This window comes from Sorex araneus, chromosome 7 (genome assembly GCF_027595985.1).
Source record: "Sorex araneus isolate mSorAra2 chromosome 7, mSorAra2.pri, whole genome shotgun sequence".
In the NCBI taxonomy this organism is placed as follows: domain Eukaryota; kingdom Metazoa; phylum Chordata; class Mammalia; order Eulipotyphla; family Soricidae; genus Sorex; species Sorex araneus.
In genome coordinates, this window is record NC_073308.1 from 43,799,166 (window position 1) to 43,821,794 (window position 22,629).

Here is a 22,629-nt window from a genome sequence, read left to right on the forward strand (position 1 = left end):
GGCCATGTGGAGAGAGACAAAGGGTTCCAGCCAACAGCCGTGGAGAGACCAAAGCTGCCAACAGCCGCATGCATCAGCGAGGGAGAGGAGCTCCAGCCACAGCCAGACGGCGTGACAACAGCCCCACGAGACTGCGCAGAATCAACTCCATACGCCACCGGGGATTCCCGACCCTCAACCTAAGTGATGGAACAAACGCCGGTTGTTTGGGACGGGAGTGACAGGACAGAGGGGGATAAAGCCGTATGAAGCTGACCCGGGTCAACCCCTGGCACTGCCCCTGGTCCCCGAAGCACCACCAGGAGTGATCCTTGAACACAGAGTCAAGAGTTAAGTTCTAAGCCGGCGCTGGGTGTGGCCTCCAGATAAAAACAAACACACCAATGCTTGTTGTTTGAAGCTGCAAAATCTGGAGGTAATTTGTTCTGTATAGTTGATAACTAATACATTTTCCTGGTCCAAAGGGCAAGTTCTTGCACGCAGAGCAGGAGGCCTTCCGTCCTTTCCTTTGTAGCTTCAGACCCGCACAGTCACACCTAATTGCTGAGCAGGACGAGCGTACTTATCTCTGGTTCTCCCCCCCACCCCCACCCCCGCCAGCCCTCGTGGCTTTACTGCATCTGGAAACCTGTCTCTACCCACGGCACCCCTGCTCCAACGATCTTCCCTCAGTCACCCCACACCAGTTCCACTTGGCTTTGTCCGCCCACCCCCCAACCCTCCCCCCCCCCCCCGCCCCCGAGTGCTCTCACTGCTTGGAACAAGTGACACAGAAGAAGTTAAGGGTCACCAGGAGCACAGGACTTGCCTCGATCTGGTTGATGACGGAATTGTCAAACTTGAACCCGGGAATCCTTTTGTCACTGCACACCACGCCCACATCTTCTGTGTGCTTGCAGTCAGTGACACCCCAGCCGTTGGAGGTGCAGGCAGCCAGGGTGGGCTCTCTGCCGGTGCAGTGGACATTGTCCAACCAGATGGGCCCTGATGGAGGCAGAGAAGAGAGAACACGAACAGTACGTTACAGCCGGAGTCTGTAGGGCACCAACTTCATTACACCGAAAGAGGATTTGTCTCTAAGTGGGGCAGCTGTGGGAAACCATTCATGACTGTCTGCATGAGAGGATATTGCATCGAGGGGCTGGGGGTCAGCACAGAAGTCAGGGTGGAGGATGCCTTGCATGCACCTGACCCGGTTCAATACCCAGCACCGCATGCTCCCTAGAGCATCACTGGGTGCAGACCTGGAGGCCCCAGGTAAACCATAGCACCACAGAACACAAGTACCAGGTATCCCTGGGTCCTTGCATTGAACTGTCAGACCGGTCAGCTGAGAATAGCCATCAGTCCCAAGCCTCCTGAACACTGCTGGGGAGCCCCATCCCCAAATAATCACTGTAGCACTGTAGCACTGTCATCCCATTGCTCATCAATTTGCTCGAGCAGGCACCAGTAACGTCTCCATTGTGAGACTTGTTACTGTTTTTGGCATATCGAAGATGCCACGGGTAGCTTGCCAGGCTCTGCCGTGCGGGAAAGCAATAGCACAGCAGGCAGGGCATTTGCTTTGCACGTGGCCAACCCCCAAATAATAAACAACTAAAAATATATTGATGCAGTTCTAGGCCATCTGGGTTCCCGTGCCTGAGCAGCTGATGTGGTAGACAGAACGTGATCAGGACAGAAATGAGTTAAGCCTGAAAGTTGTGGGGAGAGAGTAAAAAGACAGGAGACTTTTGATGCTGAGGTGACATTTTTCTCCACATCAGAGCTGGAGAGATCTGGTCTGAATTCTGCCATAGGGTTACGTGCAAGTTAGAAAAAATACAGGACCCAGAAAGCTTGAGAGTTGGCCCAAAGTTACTGAAAAATGGCAATGATGATGATGTTGTTAGATCTGCAAATGATCCATCTGCAGCTGCAACAGCAGGCGAGATGCTTTGGGGCATTTTCACCCGATTTATCTCCCTGGTTGTTTCCACGCCTTAGGGAAAATGATGAAGTATTATTATTATTGTTGTTGTTGTTGTTGCCTGGCAAGCTCCCTGTGGTGTATTCGATATGCCAGAAACAGTAACAATAACAGGTCTCATTCCCCTGACCCTAAAAGAAGTCTCCAGTCATTGGGAAAGATGAGTAAGGAGAGGCTGCTAAAATCTCAGGGCTGGGACAAGTGGAGATGTTACTGGTGCCCGCTCGAGCAAATCAATGAACAACGGGATGACAGTGATACAATGATACAGTGATTTTTATTATTATTACTTTCACAATATGACTGATATTTATTACACACATACACTGAGTCAGGTATTTACATATGTAAACTCATTTATCTTCAAATTATCTTCAACAGTGTGCCAAAGGTAGATAGTATTTGTGTTATTCAAATGAGGGTACTGCAGCACAGAGATATTAAGTAACTGAAGTTACCTAAGCAAATTTTACTATCTGCCAGTGGCTTTCAAAATAAATCCTTTTTAAAAATGTTCGTGGGAATGGTGTTGGAATTCTGAATGTCTGTAACAAATCATTATGAACAATATTGTAAACCACAGTGTTTATATAAAGTGTAAGGGGAAAATAAAATATATATTTAAAAATTCTTCATTTTTCCACAGTAAGAAATGTTTTTCTATGTATGTATTGCATCTCAGAATCCATAAAAGAGTAGTTGCCCAAACTATGTGTGGTTGCTTGGCCTATTCTAGTGTCATCTATTTAGTTTTCTTTTTAAAAATAAAATACTGGTCACAAAAGGTTAAATTATTTTAGACCCTCGAATTGATCACAGTTCACACATTATTACTATTACTATTATTAGTTTCAATTAGTTGGACTGGAGCAATAGCACAGCGGATAGGGCATCTGCCTTGTACATAGCCGACCCGGGTTCGATTCTTCCATCCCTCTCAGAGAGCCCGGCAAGCTACTAAGAGTATGCCGCCCGCATGGCAGAGCCTAGCAAGCTCCCCGTGGCGTATTCAATATGCCAAAAACAGTAACAACAAGTCTCACAATGGAGACATTACTGGTGCCCGCTCAAGCAAATCGATGAACAACGGGACAACAGTGTTACGGTGCTACTATTATTAGTTGCTGGGCTACACCCAGCAGTGCTCAGGGCTTACTCCTGGCTCTGCTCAGGGTTCACTCTTGGAGGTGTGCAGAGACCATATGAGGTCCTGGTATAGAACTGGGTTGGCCATGCGCAAGGCTAGCACCCTACCTATGGTACCATCTCTCCTGGCCAAGGTGGCGGTTTTATTTGCACATTACAGGTGCAAAGAGCTGACTCAGAGAGCTAGTCGCCAGAGCCCTGGAACCCTGGCCCTCAATTTTCCAGTCGGAGTTTCCCACCTCATACTTGCTGTCCCCACAAGACTCCTCCAGGGTGACCAGCTCACATTTCAGAAGCAGAAAAGTAGGGCTGGGCTGGACCCGGCGGTCTGGTGGTCTGCCTGAGGCTCTGGGAGACCGCCCTTCTCCTGGGCCTTAAGTAGAGAATTGTCTTATCCACCCTCCACTCCACACACACTTGTAATTTCCAACCACTGACGAGTCCTCCTGGCCCCTGTTTTCTCTGGTGTTGGATATTAGTCTCATACTTTTTTTTTTTTTTTAATGACACCAACAGTTGGAAATGATCACTCTGGACAAGAGCTGAATGTTGAAAGTGGGTAAAGGGATATACATGATAGTCTTTCAGCATCTGTACTGCAAATCATAATGACCCAAATGAGAGATGAGAGGGAGAGAGAGAGAGAGAGAGAGAGAGAGAGAGAGAGAGAGAGAGGGAGGGAGGGAGGGACAGAGAGAGAGAGAGAGGGAGGGAGGGACAGAGAGAGAAGGAGAGGAGAGAGAGAGAAGGAGAGAAGGAAGGAGGAAGGGAGAGAGAGAGGGGGAGGGAGAGAAAGGGAGAGGAGAGAGAGAGAGAGAGAGAGGGAGAGGGAGAGAGAGAGAGAGAGGACAGAGAGACACCTGGCAGGGGGAGTGAGAGCTGGGATGGGGAGGGAACGTGGTGACGTGGGTGGTGGGAAATCACACAGGTGAAGGGAAGGGCACTGGAACACTGTACAACTGAAACCCGATCATGAACAGCTTCCTAATGCTCTAGCTGTGATTCAATAAATAGGTGAGTCAATGAAAACAAAATGTAGCAACGAAACACTGAGGGAAAAAAAAAAGTAGCAAAGTGTAAGAAGGTTAGTCACAAGGAGACACTACTTCGTACCCATTAGGATGGAGGTTATCAAAAAACCAGAAAATAACAAATGGCAGCAGAGTTATGGAGAAACTATATATATATAGTTATATATACATATTATATATGTATGTATATATATATATATATGTATATATATATACAACTCCTGAGGAGTGCTCAGGAGTTGCTCCCAAGAAGTTGCGCACTCACCACCAGCAACTTCTCAGACGAGGCTGGTGGTTTAACACAAGGGCTTGAGGACGGGGCGCCGCCCAGGGCCGGCAGGCCACACCCAGGCCACCCCCAGCCGTGCATGTGGGGGTGCGGATAGAATCTACGTGGGATGCATCACGCTTCCAAAGTGCTCGGCTCTTTCCCGCCGCGGAAACTAGAACTCTTGTGCAAGAATGCACGGTGGTGGGAATATCGTGGGAAACTGTCTGCAGTTTCTCACGAAGTTAAGAACAAGGCCAGAGAGCGCGCACAACGGGCTGTGCGCATGCTCCGTATGCGGAGGGCCTGCGTGTGATTGCTAACATACCACTGCATTGCCCCTCTGCTCCGCCCCACCCCACGCCCCTGCACTTTGAGGAGTGAACAGTGAGCCCACACTGGTTTTGTCGGGAGCCCACAGACAAAAAAAAAAAAAAAAGGATTAAAAATAGAACTACCACATGATCCAAAAATCCCACTTCTAATTATACTCCTAAGAATCGAAACCGGGTCTGCTCAGAAATAATAATACTCGCAAACGCATGTGCATTGTGAGATTCTGCCCTATAGCCAGAGCTGGAAGCAGCCCGAGAGTCCCTGACAAATATAATGTATGGCCCTGGACTGAAATATTACTCAGGGGCTGGAGTGATAGCACAGCGGGTAGGGCGTTTGCCTTGCACGCGGCCGACCCAGGTTCAAATCCCAGCATCCCATATGGTCCCTTGAGCACCGCCAGGAGTAATTCCTGAGTGCAGAGCCAGGAGTAACCCCTGTGCATCGCCAGGTGTGACCCAAAAACCAAAAACAACAACAAAAACAAAAAACCTGAAATATTACTCAGCCTGAAAAAGCAAGGTCTTCTGATACATTCTGCATGATCCTTGAGTTCACTGTGCCAAGTAAGCCAAAAAAAAAAAAGACACATGTCATCTGATTCCACTTACACGAGGTGTCTAGAAGTCGAAATTACAGAAACCAAATGGTGGCTGGGATGGAATGAACCAGAGCAGAAATAGAACGCTGGCTGCCACGGATGCGGGGCAGGGGGGCTCCTCAAGGAGGCGGGGGTTGGGGGCTGGAAGCAGAGCGCTCTGGAGACGGTTGCATAACTGCGTGATATAACACACGGACTGAAAATGGTTGAGATAGAACATTTTGTTTTGTGTATTTCACTCCACCTTTCAAAATGCAAGAGCTAGAGGATTTTTCAAATTGGGATTTTTAAAAAATGCAATTACAAAATGAAAGGGAAAATATCAAACCTCTCATTTTCCTAACGGCTCCCTCTGGGGCTCGGGCATAGAATGGAATCGGATACCTGGGTTCAAATTCCCTCGGCCTCAGGCCTGGGTATAATTTGGTCAATTACCTCACCAAGCCTGCTTCTCATTTCTCAAGACTCCATGAGAATCACTGCCAGTGAGTAAGTTCAACCTCCTTTTCCTCTTCCTTTTTCTAGGAAGTTAGGGAAAAAAAAAAAAAAACAATGAACACCAATGCTTCCTGGCCCAAGGCGAAGAGGCAGAGGAAATCCCTCCTGCTGCAGATGAGAAAATCCGGGAGAAACGGGGGCTCTCCGGGTCAGGGAGGACTCGGGGTCTGTCTGCAGCAGCCGTGGAGGCCCGGCTGCGACGTGTCCACTGTGATGGATGGCTGTCCGGCCAGAGGACAGCGGCTCTGAAGCGGGGCGGCGAACAAAGGACTTATTGAAAACATCTGGGCCGAGCGTTTCCAAATGGTTTCTCCATTTGGCCCCGTTTCCAAGCCGTCAAGCTCTACTGAAACATATGCTCCCTACTCGTTTGGCGTTTCAACAACAAACCAATGTTTGTCTTGTTAAGTGCTAGCAACGGAAAGGACCCTCTCCATTTGAGACTCGCCTGGTCCCGGGGATGCCGTGCCCCAGAGCTGCCCAAGGGACCAAGCTTCTCGTGCCTGCGTCATTTTCTGACGTCAGAAAATGAGCACCCTGGGGGGAGGGTGCTGATGGGGAGCTAGGTGGGTGAAGATGACCCCCCTCCCCCAAAGCTGTGTTCCTCGGCAGTGCCCATTATTCCCTGCAAATCCTACCCTCTACATAGTCCGGTCTATAGACCACGAAATGTCAACTTCTACTTAGCCAAGAGTATAGCACCGTGCATGGAATATGCATTGCATGATTTCATCACTCTTCATTTGTGTCTTGTCTTTTTTGGTTATTGTGGGGAGTTGTGGGGGCATGTTTGGGCCACATCCCAGCTCAGGGGACAGTCATAGATCGGTGCCCACTCCCAGTGGTGCTTGGAGGACCATGTAGTCCTGGGGCTCAAGCCAAGCTGGCAGTCCAGCACTCTGAGCTATCTTCCTGGCCCCTCCTGACGATTCTTCTATGCTTACAACTACCAGGCTGTTCGGATGCCAAAGCCACCAGCTCCGACATTCGACCTGCTGGAACACAGGAGACTCCTGATAATGCCACAGCGGCCTGCACAGACTTCGAAGACAAAAAGCCAGTCAATGGGAAACAGAACCTCCTTTGACTCTCTCACTCATTAACTCCATGAAATTATTCTCCCCAAATGTTTCCTCCTTAAGCATCACTTCAAATGTTTACACAAATTAACAGGCCATTTAGAAGATAGAACTCACAGATAAAATTCCATCTGGATGCCAGAGTGCTCCTTAGGGCTGTCAGAGCACACAAACGTGTTCAAGCAGGAATCCCTGGACCCTACTGTGGTCAACACAGACTTTCTGTCTGGTCCCCAGAATCGGGGGAGGGGGAAACGGGAGCTGTTAGTGGTGGCAGCCAGACCCGACACCCTCAGACCCGAAGACAGACTGGTGGGGAATCACTTCGGCTTTAGCTGGCTGAAGGCCACCTGAGGGTAGAAACATTGTAGCTGCCAGGACCTGTGACTTCCATGAGCTCAGAGCCTGCTACTGTATCGAAGCTCCAGTTCACTGGAGCCCAGCCTGTGGCTGAGGATATCAGCTGCAGAGACCCCAGTTCAGCACTCCGCCAGCCAGGAGAAGCCTTGGAGCACAGCACAGGGCACTGATCACATCCTCCCGTGTCGCAGCCAGGAAGTGAGAGTTCACCAACCGTTTTTTAATGATCTTAAAAGGAATCCAAATGACTCCATCAGTTAACATTTACTGAGCGTGCACCAGGTGTCCAGTGCTTAAAATTGTAAACTGATGCTGATGAAATTCAAATACGCTTGACAGCTGCCCTTGCATGTGTATTGCAGCTCTATTTACAAAGGCCAGAATCTGAAACAACCTGAGTGCCCGAGAACAGATGACTGGTTAAAGAAACTTTGGTACATCTACACAATGGAATACTATGCAGCTGTTAGGAGAGATGAAATAATGAACTTTGCATATAAGTGGGTGGACACAGAGTAAACTTTGCGTATAAGTGGGTGGGCATGCTAAGTGAAATGAGTCACAAAGAGAGCCACAGACATAGAATGACTGCACTCACTTGTGGAATATAAAGTAACAGAATGGGAGACTAAAACCCAAGGATAACAGAGATAAGGGCCAGGAGGATCACTCCACAGCTTGGAAGCCTCACATGCTGGGGCAGAGAAGGGACCACTAAATAAAGGATGCTTGGAGGCTCGTTCAGGATGGGAGATGCGTGCTGAAAGCAGACTACAGACCGAACACGATGGCCACTTACTACCTGTATTGCAAACCATAACACCCAAAAGGAGAGAGAGAGAGAGAGAGTAAAAAGGGAATGTGCCTGCCACAGAGGTGGCGGGGGGGTGGGGGCGGGGGGCGGGGGGGTGTCAGGAGGGATACTGGAAACATTGGTGGTGGAGAATGGGCACTGGTGGAAGGATGGGTACTCAATCATTGTATGACTGAAATGTAATCACGAAACTGTGTAAGTCTGTAATTGTATCTCACAGTGTTCCATTAAAAAAAAAAATACACCTATATGTCAAAGGTCTCTTATCATGTAAGAAGAGCGGCGCTTTTCGAGGACAACATAATCCTGAGTCCCAGAGACGGGACCATTAACCGAACAGTCAGCACCCGTTTCTCCTTCCACCTCTCTGATGCTGCACATTTCCCAAACCTTGGTGGGTTCCTGCTCCGCACAGACGAGCCCTCTCCTCTTAGTCACTCTCCTCGTCTCCCTGCCGACCTTCTTCCACACAACATCAGCAACTCTCCCAGGTCTCAGCCGGGATCTTCAGTATTGACAGTCACAGCCCTCCCCAATCTCCGTTTCCATCTTTCTGTCCCCCATCCGTATCTCCACCTCAACCTTCTAGCAAACATCCACTCAGCAGCCCTGCCCTGCACGGTCCACACCTCCCTCTCCCTCCGTGGACTCTCACGAAGGACCATGCTTCTGATCACTCCCTTCACTTCCCCCTCTCCTCCCTTAACCCCTTTTCCTTCCTCATCCTTAGATAACAAAGTCTGAGGCAGGTCACCTCACCTGCCCAGTGACACCAGGCTGATTCCTGGGTAAGTTAATCATGGAATACGGGGGAAAAAATTCCTCATCCATCTTATCTGATCATGTGGTAGAAGGTAAGTTTTAAGAAGCAAAATAAAGTCGTTCATGAAAAAGTCCATGTACGTGCTTATTTTTAAAATTTCAAAAGCTCATGTTTTAAAATGATTAAGCTTAGGTTGCCTGGAATAGAACACATTAATCTGGTGTTATACCTAGATCGTTCGACTGACGGAATAAACAGAGATGTGGAAATATGAAGAGGCGTCTGGAATATTTGTAAAGAAGACAGGAAATGCGTTTAAAAGCCCAGCACTTGAGAACTGATCTTTGCCATTTTTGTTCTCTTCATGGCTGAGGCCTTGGGGCTAATTTTAAAGAACATTCTACTCAAAGTACTGTCTCTTGATCGGGTGATTCCAAGAGGAAATATTCAATTGCACAAAAGTGAGACATGTAGATGTCATTTCCTTGCTACTATAATTTCTAGAGTAAAAGAAATCAAGGGTTGGATGGGACAATAAGAATGATGTTTCCAGTGACTCCCCAACCTGGCTATCCCATTTACAATTACTTAGGAGTCTCCAACGGTTAGAGTCTTGGTCTCCAGCCCAGACCTTTCAACCAGGAATATTTTAGGATGGTCACCCCCGGGGATTCTTACATCATCCTCATGGCAAGAACTCTGTATCTGGGCTGAGGGTTTCTCTGGTCCAGCAGCAAAACGCTTGCTGAGGAAACAATCAAAGGGCATGTGGGGGGCGGGGAACTGGTGCTGGGAGACAGAGTTTCAAGCAATGCAGCTCAACTTGCTGATGGGAAGAGAAGAGAGGTGTGTTGCTCTAAAGCTATCAGGGGGTGCAGTCAGCACCAGGACTGAGCCCAAGGTTCTATGCCCCAACACCTGTCCCCCCTCAAAGCTCTCAACCAAAAAAAAGTTATTTACAAATAACACAGAGCTGGAGAAAGAGTGCAGAGGTCAAGACATTAGGACTGGAGAGATAGTACAGCGGGAGGGCGCTTGACATGCCCGCTGCTGACCCAGGTTCGATCCCTGGTATCCCATTTGGTTCCCTGAGCACCGCCAAGAATGATCCCCAAGTGCAGGGCCACGAGTAACCCCTGAATGTCACCAGGTGTGGCTCAAAAACAAAAGAGAGATTCAGACGTTTTCCTTGCACGTAACCAACCCAGGTTTCACTCTCCAGCACCACATATGGTCCCCTGAGTACCATCAGGAATGACCCATGATCAGAGAGCCTGGAGTAAGCCCTGAGACAGCCAGGCGTGGCCCCAGAACAAAACACAAAGAAGAAGAAACTGATTTGACAAGAGAGGAAAGAAACCAACTCAAAGTGGAAATTCCAAGGCAGCTCTGTCCCCATCATGGCCCAGCCCCGAAGAGCACGTTGGTGTTGAAGGTGTGGCCTTTAGGGCCGGAGAGACACAGTGTGGAAGCTGTTTGCCTTGCACGTGCCTGATTGAATTTGATCCCAGGACCCCATATGGTTTCCCAAGTCTGCCAGGAGTGATCCTCAAGTGCAGAACCAGTCGTAAACCCTGAGCAATGGCAAGTGTGATCTGAAAAGGAAGGGAGGAAGGGAGGGAGGACTGGAGATAAGAAGAAGAATGGGAGGGAGGGAGGGAGGGTGGAATGGAGGGTGGAATGGAGGGGAGTGAGGGAGGAAAGGAAGGAAGAAGGAAAGGAAGGAAGGAAGGAAGGAAGGAAGGAAGGAAGGAAGGAAGGAAGGAAGGAAGGAAGGAAGGAAGGAAGGAAGGAAGGAAGAAAGGAAGGGAGGAAAGAAGGAAGGAAGGAAGGAAGGAAGGAAGGAAGGAAGGAAGGAAGGAAGGAAGGAAGGAAGGAAGGAAGGAAGGAAGGAAGGAAGGAGAAAGCAAGAAAGGAAGAGAGAAGGGAGGCAGGGAGGGAGAAAGAATTCTACAGACAAGAGGAAGGGAAAAGCAGAAATGGTGATTTCTGAAAGGAAACGTTCTCCATGGAGGAAGGGAGTGGGGCTCTGCCCTGCATACTGGTCTGGAGTGAGGCGGCAGACTGGGGAGGGGGTGGGGGTCACAGCCTCCTGGGGGGCCCAGGACCAGCAGACTTCCAGAATAGACTTCTCCTAGCAGAGTCCCCACACCCCTGGGCAGGAGCCCCTGTACCCCACTTCCCGAAAACAGGGGAGTGGCCCTGGAGTGCCTCCGGATTCCTGTAGTGCAGAAGGATGGAAGGGAGGGAGGAGGGAGGGGAGGGGAGGGGAGGAGGGAAGGGGGGAAGGGAAGGGGAGGGGAGGGGAGGGGAGAGCGGGGCAGCGCGCACCTTCACCCTTGCCGTAGGAGGAGCTGGCCGTCCAGGCCTTGGCCTCCACGTAGCCCAGCTCTCGGCAGACGACGTGGGCGGCGTGGATGGAGAAGTCGTCGTCGCACACGGTGCCCCACTGCCCGTCGTAGTACACCTCCACGCGGCCCTCGCTGTGCTTCCGCTTCTGCCCCGCCAGGCGCAGCTGGATCTTGACGGTGTCGGCGGGCACCTGCGGCCGGTGGTACTCGGGCTCGGGCTGCTGGAAGTACTCGGGGTAGTGGGGCCAGATCTCGTACTGGGCCAGGCTCAGGGAGGGAAGGAGGGAGAGCACAGCCAGGCAGCTGCCCAGGCAGGCGCCTCCACGCCTCTCCATCCCGGCCCTCGGGCAGCGGGAGCCCAGGAGCAGCCCCGGGTGGCACCCGGGAAGGACAACGGGCAGGCGGGTCCTGCAAGAGAGAAGAGCTGGTTACTGCAGTCGGCGCGCTTTGCTTCTCGCTGTTTTCCGGTGTGTGGGGGATCACTCCCTGGGGCTTTATGTGGTCCCAGAGATCAAACCTGGGTCAGCCACATCCAAGACGAGGACCGTCCCCTCTTCCCTTGCTTTATCTAGAACTGAAATCGCTTCCCCTTCTAGATCCAGTCTCCCAGGGATGTATTTTTTAATTAATTTTTTTGAGGGTCACACCCAGCGATGCTCAGGGGTTACTCCTGGCTTTGCACTCAGGAATTACTCCTGGCAGTGCTTGGGGGACCATATAGGATGCCGGGGATCGAACCCGGGTCAGCCACGTGCAAGGCAAACGCCCTCCCCACTGGACGATCACTCCGGCCCTTAATTATTTTTTTTTAATTGAATCACCGGGAGATGCATGATTACAAAGCTATTTATGGTCGGGTTTCAATCATACAGTGTTCTCACCTGTCCCTCCACCAGTGTCCATTTCCCACCCCAATGTCCTCAGTTTCCCTCCTGCCACCTTTCCCCAAGCTTGTCTCTAGGTCAGGCCTTTTTCTCTCCCCCAGCCCCAGCCGCTTTGGGGCATTGTGGTTCGCCATACAGATACTGAGAGGTTATCATATTTGTTTCTTTACCTGTTCTCAGCACACAGTTCTTAACCAGAGTGATCATTCCAACTGTCTTTGTCATGGTGATCCCTTCTCTGTCCCAACTGCCTTCTCCCTCAGCATTTGAGGCAGGCTTCCAACCATGGACCAATCCTCCTAGCCCTTGTTTCTACTGTATTTGGGTATTGTCTCAAATTATTATTTTTTTATATCCCATAAATGAGTTCAATCAGCCCTACCAGGAGCATATCACACTTGTTTCTGTTCTTCTTTGAAGAAACTTCTCAGAGACTCTTTTATTATTATTATTATTATTATTAATTGGGCTGGAGCAATAGCACAGCAGTTGGGCGTTCGCCTTTCACGCGGCAGACCCATGTTCGATTCCTCCGCCCCTCTCAGAGAGCCCGGCAAGCTACTGAGAGTATGGAGCCCGCACGGCAGAGCCTGGCAAGCTACCCGTGTGTATTGGATATGCCAAAAACAGTAACAATAAGTCTCTCAATGAGAGATGTTACTGGTGCCCGCTCGAACAAATCGATGAACAATGGGATGACAGTGATAATTAATTAATTAATTAATTTGCTTTTTGGATCACACCCAGACACCCAACGATGCTTAGGGGCTACTCCTGGCCCTGCACTCAAGAACAACTCCTGGAGGTGCTTGGGGGACTATATGGGATACCGGGGATTGAACCCAGGTCAGTGGCGTACAAGGCAAACACCCTACCCGCTGGACTATATCGCTCTGGGCCGATATAGTCCAGCGGGTAGGGTGTTTTTTTGGTTTTTGGGTCACACCCAGCGATGCACAGGGGTTACTCCTGGCTCTTCACTCAGGAATTACCCCTGGCGGTGCTCAGGGGACCATATGGGATGCTGGGATTAGAACCGGGGTCGGCCGCGTGCAAGGCAAACACCCTACCCGCTGTGCTATCGCTCCAGCCCCTTCAGAGACTCTTAATCAAAATGAATGTTTCTTTCTGAGTTCCTGCAAAATATAATGTGTGTGTGTGTGTGTGTGTGTGTGTGTAAGAAACAGTGCAGAGGTTAGGGCAATCTCTAGCACCACACCCCCCCCCCCAGCACTGCCAGGAGTGGCCCTGAAGACGGAGCGCTTCTGGAGTACATTGGTGAGGCACCCAGGGCTGAGTATCTTGTGCCCTCAGTTGAACCACCACCCAGTTGGCTTAGAGTGGCCTGAAGGCAGATGGAGAGCCCCTCCCCAGCTCTCCACCCCCAAAATACATCAGGTTGCTGTTATGTCAGGCTCTTCCTGACCCTCACTCCACCCAGCGCGCAGAACCCAGCTCTGTCACTTCCCCGTAGCTGTCTACAGGGAACTAGCTAGCTTTCACAAACTTCCGGCCAAGAAAAACTGGGAAAGGTCAATGAAGCACTAAAAGCACGTCATGAACACTCATGTTGTTGGAAATTCGAAGAGAGGAGGAATGGATGGAATAAATGTGTGATGAGAGTAGCCAGGAATTCTACGAAACTGATGGAAATGGTCAAGCCCAGCGAATATAGTTCACAAAGAAACCTGTTGTACCTGAGCACATCAAAATCCAGCTATGGAAAATTTAAGACAAATAAAGCACTGCTCGAGTGGATCTAGGAGACAGCTCAAACGGCAGAGATATGCATGTGTAAGGATCTGAATTTTACACTACTGCCCCAGCACTACTGCCCGAGCAGCAAAGAGTCAGGCCTGCACAACTGGGGTGACTATCAGGAGCTCTCCCACGCCCGGAAAAGCTGCTGGAGTGTAAAACGGGGCTTCCTTTCAAAAGAAACAAGGTTAAGCTAAACAGCTGACTCTCAACAAAGAAGATAATGGCAAGACATTCAAAAAGTGACGGAAACTGGAGAGTATGGTGAACTGGAGTCTTTCAGCAAGGAGAAGCGGAATCCATCATGCAAATATTAAAGGGCATTCTTCAGGCTGAAGGGGAAAAAATACTCTGGGACTAAAGAGATACTACAGGGATTAAGGTTCGGGAGAAACAGCACAGCAAGGAGGGCATTTGCCTTGCATGTGGCCAACCCCAGTTCGATTCCCATCATCCCATATGGTCCCCCAAGCACTGCCAGGAGTAATTCCTGAGTGCAGAGCCAGGAGTAACCCCTGTGCATCTCCAGGTGTCAAACAAACAAACAAACAAACGGAGTTAAGGTGCTTGCCTTGCACACAGACAATCTCAGGTTTGAACCAATATCAGTCCCCTGAGCACTGCCAGGAATGATACCTGAGCACAGAGCCAGGAGTGAGCCCTGAGCACAGCGAGGCTTCTGAAGTGCCTGTGTGGGTAGGTGGTCATTAATTCAAATTAATTACTCTTGATTGCCCATTAACTAAACCTTTAATTTATTCAAATCCAGTGATTCATTAAAAATAAAATATGAGTAAATGATAGACGTACCTAACCCAACAATCTTCTCAACTGAACTCAACAACTATAGCAGCTTCCTATCGTCACTCAAGTGGCACAGAATGTGTTGTCTGACTACAATAAAATTCAACCCTAAACGAGTAACAAAAGATAAATCAGAGAAAAATCCCAAATATTGAGAAATAAGTCCATTACCATTGGCTTCCATTCCGGTCAGAGTACCAGATCAATCCACTCACTCAGCGGACGCCCAGTGAGAGCCACCACGCATGCGGCCCTGGGAGGCACATCTTCCCTCTGTGCTGTGAGGCACTGGGGGGCCTCCACCCTTCTGATGAGGTTTGCCTTCAGGACACCAGTCGGGGCTGGGCTGAACTCTTTGCACAGGGGCCACCTGGCTTTGAGTTCAGCTTCCTGAATTCAACCTCCACGTCCTCATTTACAGAATCTTTTATTTATTTATTTGTTTATTTATTTATTTATTTATTTGTTGCTTTTTGGGTCACACCCGGCGATGCACAGGGTTTATTCCTGGCTCATGCACTCAGTAATTACTCCTGGCAGTGCTCGAGGGACCATATGGGATGCTGGGAATCGAACCCGGATTGGCCGCATGCAAGGCAAACGCCCTACCCGCTGTGCTATCGCTCCATCCCCGCCCCCTCCATTTACAGAATCTGAGACAGAAAGTCCATCCACTGCTGGAGGTCCCACAGAGTGATAGAGGAAAACTAGGGTGTGGCTGACCCCAGAAACGCCTCTGGTGTATTTTCTGTATCTCTGACTTTTTAAATCTGGGGTCCTGCTGACCACAGAGAGAGGCTCCTTTTAAGGCTGCACTGCGGCTAAACCACGAGGCAGGCCAGAGGGGAGAGCAGCAGGCTGCGGTCCTGGCCACTGGACTGCCCAGCCTGGCAACTTCACCCCCACCAGCCCCCACAGGGACTTCAGAAGTCTCCAGATGGTCTACAGTGTCACTGAAAGGAACGAAAATTTTATGCAGCGCTGAAAATTGTTGAAAGAAACCGAAATCTCTGGATTTGCATATCTGGCTTTGCACATCTTGGATTTTCCAGGAGGAATGGCCAGTTTTCAACTCCTCAATTTTTCCTACAAAACTGCTCTGGAATATTTTGCTTCTTTTTGGCGGGGCGATCTCTCAAACAGTGTTCGGGGCCTAGGGCATCACTCCTAGCAAGACACAGTCCTGCTATGGAGGGTAGATGTTTCAGCGCGGACCCTCAAACACTCAGTGCTGGTGAGAGATGGTGTGGGGGCTTTCCACCCCAGTGAGAGCTCTCAGACCCGGTGAGTGCTTTCTCTAACCCTCAATGAGTGCTCTGATCTCCAGTGAGTGCTCCTCTGACCCCGTGAGTGCTCTCTGATCTCTAGTGAGTGCTCTCTCTGACCCTGTGAATGCTCTTGCTGACCCAGTGAGTGCTTTTTGTGATCCTTAGTAGGTGCTCTGACCCCCAGTGAGTGCTCTCCAAGGACCCCCATAAGTGGCCTCTCTGACCCCCAGAATGGACTCCTGACCCCGGTGAGTACTCTCTCTGAACCCCCGTTTTGCTTCTTTCATTAGGCTTTTCTCCCCCTGCCACATTTTTTACTCTGGAGAATTTTAATATACTAAAACCAGATACTTCTCCTTTCAAAAATAACTTTCATGGTTTTGTTGTTGTTGTTGTTGTTGTTTCATATTGCAAGTTATTCAAGCTGGTGATATAATTCTGGAAAATGTGAACAAGTGGGAAAGACAGAAAAGAATTTGCAAAAACATCCTCATAAAAACCATTATCAAACTGAGAGATAGACCTTTCCACTATTTTTGTGCAATTACTTCCTTTGAAAATTTGGAATCCAGATGTCACAGAGATAGTTTCGTGGGTAAGATGCTTGCCTGGCACACAGCCGACTGAGGTTTGATCCCTGGCACCTCTTTTGGTCCCTCAAGCCCTACCAGGAAACACCCCCAAACAGAGAGCCAGAGGTAAGTCCTAAGTACTATTGGGAGTGGCTTCAACTCACCCCCCAAATAAAATAAAGTAACATGAAATCATTTCCTATATACTCTTTTGTATACTGATTTTACATTTTTAAGCATATCACCAACATTGTCACACTAATTTTTGGACAAGATTTTTATTATACAGTATTGAATTCAATTCTATTCATCATAAGACTGGATAATCTGGAGCTGTGGATCGTACAGCATATAGGTAAGATTCTTGCTTTGCATGTGGCCAACCCAAGTTCCAACCTTGGCATCATATATGGTCCCCTGAACACTGCCAGGAATGGTTCCTGAGTACAGAGTCAGGAGTTACTCCTGAATATCGCTGGGCATAGCCCCCAAACAAAATCCAAAAACGAAACAAACCAAAAAAGGATTTGATAATCTTATCACTGAACTGCTTCCTACTATAAAACTTGTTGGAATGAAATCCTTGTAACCTACATTCTCCACAATTTAAATTCCTGAAAGTAAAACTGGCTGGTCTAAGAATCTGTTTGGAAAAAAAATAAAATCCACATTTTTGCACAACCCTATGAACTGCCCTCCAGAACGAGAGTGTCAATGACATGTCAGCCACAACCTCAAAAATTTCAGCTATGACTGGGGTTCAGCCCTTTCTCTATCTGATAAGCCAAAAATGGGGCTGCACTGTAACTAGCGCTTCTGTTGCTAGTGATGTGCAACTTCTCATCACTCATTCATTTATTTTGTTGGAAACTTTCTTGTCTCTTAACCCCTTTTCTATTTCCCAACCAGCTCTATAAATTCACCTTTTCCTCTTGCTCCTTCTTCTGGGGAAGAGGCCCGAGGAGGCTGGCCTCCTGCCTGCAGCTGTCCCACCTTCCCTGTCTGGGGCTGCATTGGGTTAATTAACCCTTTTGCAACCAGAGGCCTTGCCTGCTCCTCCCCAAAGCGCTTCATCAGCCCCTTCCTGGCCAGAGAGTCCAGTGGTCCAAGGCGAGGTTGTCTATGAGGAACCACCTAGGGTTATTCCATTTCTGGGGGTGCAGCTCACCCTGGTTCCAGGCCCAAATCCCTGCCCTGTTGAGGAGACATTGGAAACCGGTGGGGAGTTTCCCTGCTTTCCCCTGAGGGGGCATCTTAGGGTTCCCTCGTGCCTCTAGCCCTGGCTAGGGGTGACCTGCTCTGCAGTGAGGTTGCCGCGGGCTGGGGTGGTGGTCACATGTGGTATTTTAAGTGACCAGGTCCCAAAGGGGACAAGGTGCTGACTTGCAGCCTTGGTCTCTCCCGACTTGGCCATGGAGTGGGGTGGGGTGGGTCCCCTCATTCTGCTGAGGGCGGGCCAGGGTCCACAGACAAGCACACTGTCCGGAGCAGAAAGCAACAGGGTAGACCAGGAACGGGGAACCTGCATGCCATTACCAGCCACAGAGAACTCAAGGTTCGAGACTTGGGGCTGACACATGTGCTCCGATAACCCTAGAAAATCACTCCCGCTTCCTCAGAAGTAAAACAGATTCTGCTCCGAAACAGAATGTACTTGGCTAATGAAAGCGGTGACAAAGCACAGGAGAAGCTTGATGACCTCATCCTGTCTCCCTCCAGGCCTCAGGCCCGGCTCCAGCCCCAGGCTGTGGCTTTATCTGCCGGGTGGTGCCTTCCCACACCACAGCTGGCCACGGTCAACGGCCACACTCGGCTGCCCTGAGGCCCGAGACAAGGGCCATAAACTGGACTCAAACCCCCCCCCCCCGCAAGACACCCTCTTTTTTCTGCCATAGCAAAAACTTCTCTTCTGGGGGTCTTGAGGTTTGAGTCATGCCTCTCTCGATGGCGGAGGGCTGAGTAGACACTACCAGGGCAATGATCTGCATGAACAACACCTGCGCATGCCCTTTGAACTACATCCTTGGCCATATAATGTCATATTAAATCACACCTGCTTCTAATAGGATTATCAGAACAGGTACAAACACGGGCAAACAGCAGTTTTCTAGTTCAGGCCGGGGCCATGAACAGCAGGTGAGGCACTTGCCTCTTGTGCAACTGACCTGGGTGCAGCCCCCGGCACTCCATATAGTCCCCTGAGCACTGTCAGGAGTAATTTCTGAATGAAAGCCAGGAGTCGTCCCTGAGGCTCCCGTGTGCCCACCATTCCCCCAGAGTAACACCTTTCTGATTCCAAGATTCGGTGACTCTGCCCTCAAACTTCTCACTGAGAGCGCAGTTCATGGGTTGGACTTTGCTGCCCTGCTTGCTCTGACCAGTCTTTCTAGAAGCTAATCCCTCCGACTCTGCAGTCTGGACCAGGCTCCGGTATGAGCTCTGTGATGCTTCTTCCCTGGATCTGTCTTTGTTGCTAAACCCACCTCACCCCCATCCGAGGCAACGTGTCCAGCTGTTCACACATGCCTGTTGGTCCTTAAAGACGTGGGTCCCAAAGCAGGTGCGAGCCCTCAGGGGCTTGTCAAGGCCTAATGCTGGTGGGGAGCTCTGCTTGCAGCCCCCCTCGTGCCACCATTGATTGCCAAGGTTCAAGTCCTTCTCCCCTCCCTCCTGGCCCACCTCCAGCACCAGGAGCTGGGCTCTGGAGGGGACAGGGGGGCTGGGAAACATGGGAGCTGGAGACCCCAACTGTCCTCCATTCTCCCTCTGTCTGCAGCCGGGTTAGTTGGTTTTACATTCTCGTGAGCTGGAGCCCACTGTAAGCACCAGCCCACACAGATGTCTTTTTTTTTTCCTGCTTTTTGGGTCACATCCAGCGATGCACAGGGGTCACTCCTGGCTCTGCACTCAGGAATTACTCCTGGCAGTGCTCAGGGGACCATATGGGATGCTGGGAATCAAACCCGGGTCAGCCGCATGCAGGGCAAACGCCCTACCCCTGTGCTATCACTCCAGCCCCTAGATGCCATTTTGAACAGACGCCAGCCTCACACAGGCACAGAGGACACTTTGTGGGAGCAACTCAGCTGTTCTACCCTTTAGCAGAACACGGTACGAGAAGGCACTGCAGGAGTGCGGTGGGGAGCCGGCTGCGGGCAACAGACTCGCCCTTGCCTCTTTGCTGTATCCATTTATGACCACTCCACACCTTGTTCTGAAATGAAAATCTCTGCTCATCTATCAGCTGTCTATCGTGGGGGCCAATGGGGCTGGTGCTTCAGGTGAGCTTCTGTTAAAGAGAATGTTGAATTTAAAACTAACTAAGCAGGGCCAGAGAGAGAGAGAGAGAGAGAGAGAGAGAGAGAGAGAGAGAGAGAGAGAGAGAGAGAGAGAGAGAGAGAGAGGAGAAGGGTAAGGTGCTTGCCTTGCATGTGGCTAACCTCGTAGGGTCCCTGGAGCCCCACCAGGAATGATTCCTGAGTGGCCCCCCAAAACAAAAACAATGAACTAACCAGCCCTGTGTCTGCTGATTACCTATACTGTACCAATGACAGCGACCAAAGTGCTTTACAGGTATGATTAATTCTCTGATCTAGACTAATGTTTCCCAATAGACACATAATGCAAGCCTCACTTGTAAGGCTGCATTTTCGACTGTCATATTTTAAACCAGGTAAAATGAAAGCTGGAGCTACAGGACAGTGGGGAGGGAGGGTGCTTGCCTTGCATGCAGCCTACCTGGCTTCAATCCCCAGAACCCCATATGGTCCCCCGAATACCATCGGGAGTAATTCCTGAGACTAGAATCTGGAGTAACCACTAAGCATCGTCAGGTGTGGCCTCAAAACCAAAAAAAAAAGGGCAAAGTTAAAAAAAAAAAAGGTGTAGGGGCTGGAGCAATAGCACAGTGGGTAGGGTGTTTGCCTTGCACGCGGCCGACCCATGTTTGATTCCCAGCATCCCATATGGTCCCCCAAACACTGCCATGAGTGATTTCTGAGAGCAAAGCCAGGAGTAAGCCCTGTGCATTGCTGGGTGTGGCCCAAAAAGAAAAAAAAATGTCATCATTGCAATATGCAAACAGTATAAATTTGCTAATGAGACTTTCTTGCACAAAGTCTTTGAAATCTAATGTACACTCAGTTCATTTCAACTCCAGATAGCACAGTGTTCTTCAACCACCCGTGCACGGACCAATGCCCACGTACATGTAGAAAGGCTAAAAGTGAGTGTCTACCGCCGTGGTTCCAAGCACCAGCCTGTGGCCTTGATGTGCGGGGTGAGAGCTGGTGTGCGGGTATAGATGGGTTGAAGAGCACGGACTAGCGCATTGAGTGCTTGGTGGCCCCCTGGGCTGAACTGGAGAGCAGAGCTGCAGGAACCCTGTGAGAGAAGTACTAGCAGCATCCCTGTCTTCAGAGGAAAAAACCCAAGGGACGTGGTTTTCCTAGTCACGTCAGTAAGTGATCAGGCAGGGATTTGCACACAGATAGCAGGACACCAGAGCCAATCCCTTCATTCCCCAACAGTTCGTATCTCTCCCGAGACAAGCACTCTCTGATAGATCTGCATTGTCCTGGGATCAGCTTGCTTGAAAAGACTCCTCTGGGTTGGGGCCCAAGAGACAGAGCAGGAGTTAAGACATGTGCTCCTGGGTCAATCCCTGGTACCAGATACGGTCCCCTGAGCACTGCCAGGAGTGACCCCTCAGCACTATGGGTGTTGCCCAAACAAAAGGCTACTGACTTAATTTTTGATTAAAAAATAAAAACCAGGCTAGATGTGCTTGATCCCCAGCACCACAAGGTCCCCTCAGCCTTGCTGGGAACACCCCCAACCACAGAGCCAGAAGCGGCTCCCAGTACTGCCGGGTGGGGGATGGGAGGGGAGAAGGGAGGGGAGGAGAGGGACAAGGAAAGAAAAAGTAAATTATACTAGAGTCTAAATGACTAAGAAGAGCTGACTTTTTTTTTATTTGAAGTTTTAATTTTTGGGTCACACCCAATGGTGCTCTGTGCTCCAAGACCACTCCTGGTGGGGGTCCTGGGGGCCATATGGGGTGCCAGGGGCGTCAAACCTGGGTCAGAGGAGGGCAATGCAAGCACCTGGCCCCTGTACTATCTCTCTGTCCTGAAGCTAACAATTTTAACTTGCATGAGAAATAGAACCAAACGAAAGTGCACGATGTCGCCTAGATTCTCTGGTACCCAATCACAGACTATGGTAAGTTTTTTCTCTACTCTCTGTGCATCTGATGGGTCTAGTGACATTTGAATTGACACCTTTTCCCGCTTCATCTCCTCTCTCTCTGTTCTCAAGCGACATATTTTATTTCCAATGTGCATCTATCGGACACAAGTGAGAGAGCTCCGGCACCTGGAAGATCTATGCTCAGCCTTTACCTTTCAATACCTCTAAGGCCACTGACAGCTCAAGCATCTATGCCAAGGCGGTTGCATCACTGGGAATCATGGGAATTAAATTCTAGGCACATACTCTCCCCTGAACATACGCCAGCTAAGGCAGCTCAACAGTCTGCAGCCTGTTCACACACAGCCGACCAAGCTCAGGTTCCAGCAACCTTCTTCCGTCACGCAGGGGAAGTATCTCAGAGGAAGGCTCACCGTGGAGGGAATACGGTGAGCGCCAAATGAAGTCTCGGAATGACTCCAGCAGACGGTGTTTAATTATTCACACGGTTGAGCTCAGGAGTAGGTCAGCATCAGAAGGCTCGAGGCAAGATGCCCGAGAGCTGCAGTGTTGGACGAACAGGAACTAGAGCACGTTAGCAGAAAGTTGGCAGTGATGTGGCTTAAGGGAAAGTGGTAATTCATCTCTCTAGTATTTTCTCTTGGCTCTTGGCTAAGCAGTGAAGGACATTTCTACATCCAACTCAGCCCCCTGGTGGGTACAGCGTCCAGCCGTTGGTAAACAGCACTGTGTCGTCAGAGGAGGAAAGAATTCTTGGTGATGCCAAGACCAGGCTCTGCCTACTTTCCCCCTCACCATCAGTCTGAACACCCCCCTGCTGCCAGTGAGCCAAGCGCACCTGCCTTAAGGCTGATCGTATAGAACTGAGTTCAAATCCCGTTTCTACCACTTATTTGCCCTGTGACCTCAGGCA

The 22,629-nt window shown here is 49.9% G+C and overlaps 1 protein-coding gene across 2 annotated transcripts in view; it reads right to left on the bottom strand.

Moving 5' to 3' along the window:
* The window catches only part of LOXL2 (lysyl oxidase like 2), a 90,009-nt gene that overhangs the window by 48,455 nt on the left and 18,925 nt on the right, over positions 1-22,629 (bottom strand). For both annotated transcript variants that reach the window (XM_055144629.1, XM_004610110.3), the window contains exons 2-3: positions 11,200-11,627; positions 809-984 (exon numbers count right to left, since the gene is read on the bottom strand). In XM_055144629.1, the coding sequence (XP_055000604.1) occupies positions 809-984; positions 11,200-11,554 (531 nt within the window). In that variant the 5' untranslated portion in view covers positions 11,555-11,627. The remainder of the gene's footprint in view (positions 1-808; positions 985-11,199; positions 11,628-22,629) is intronic.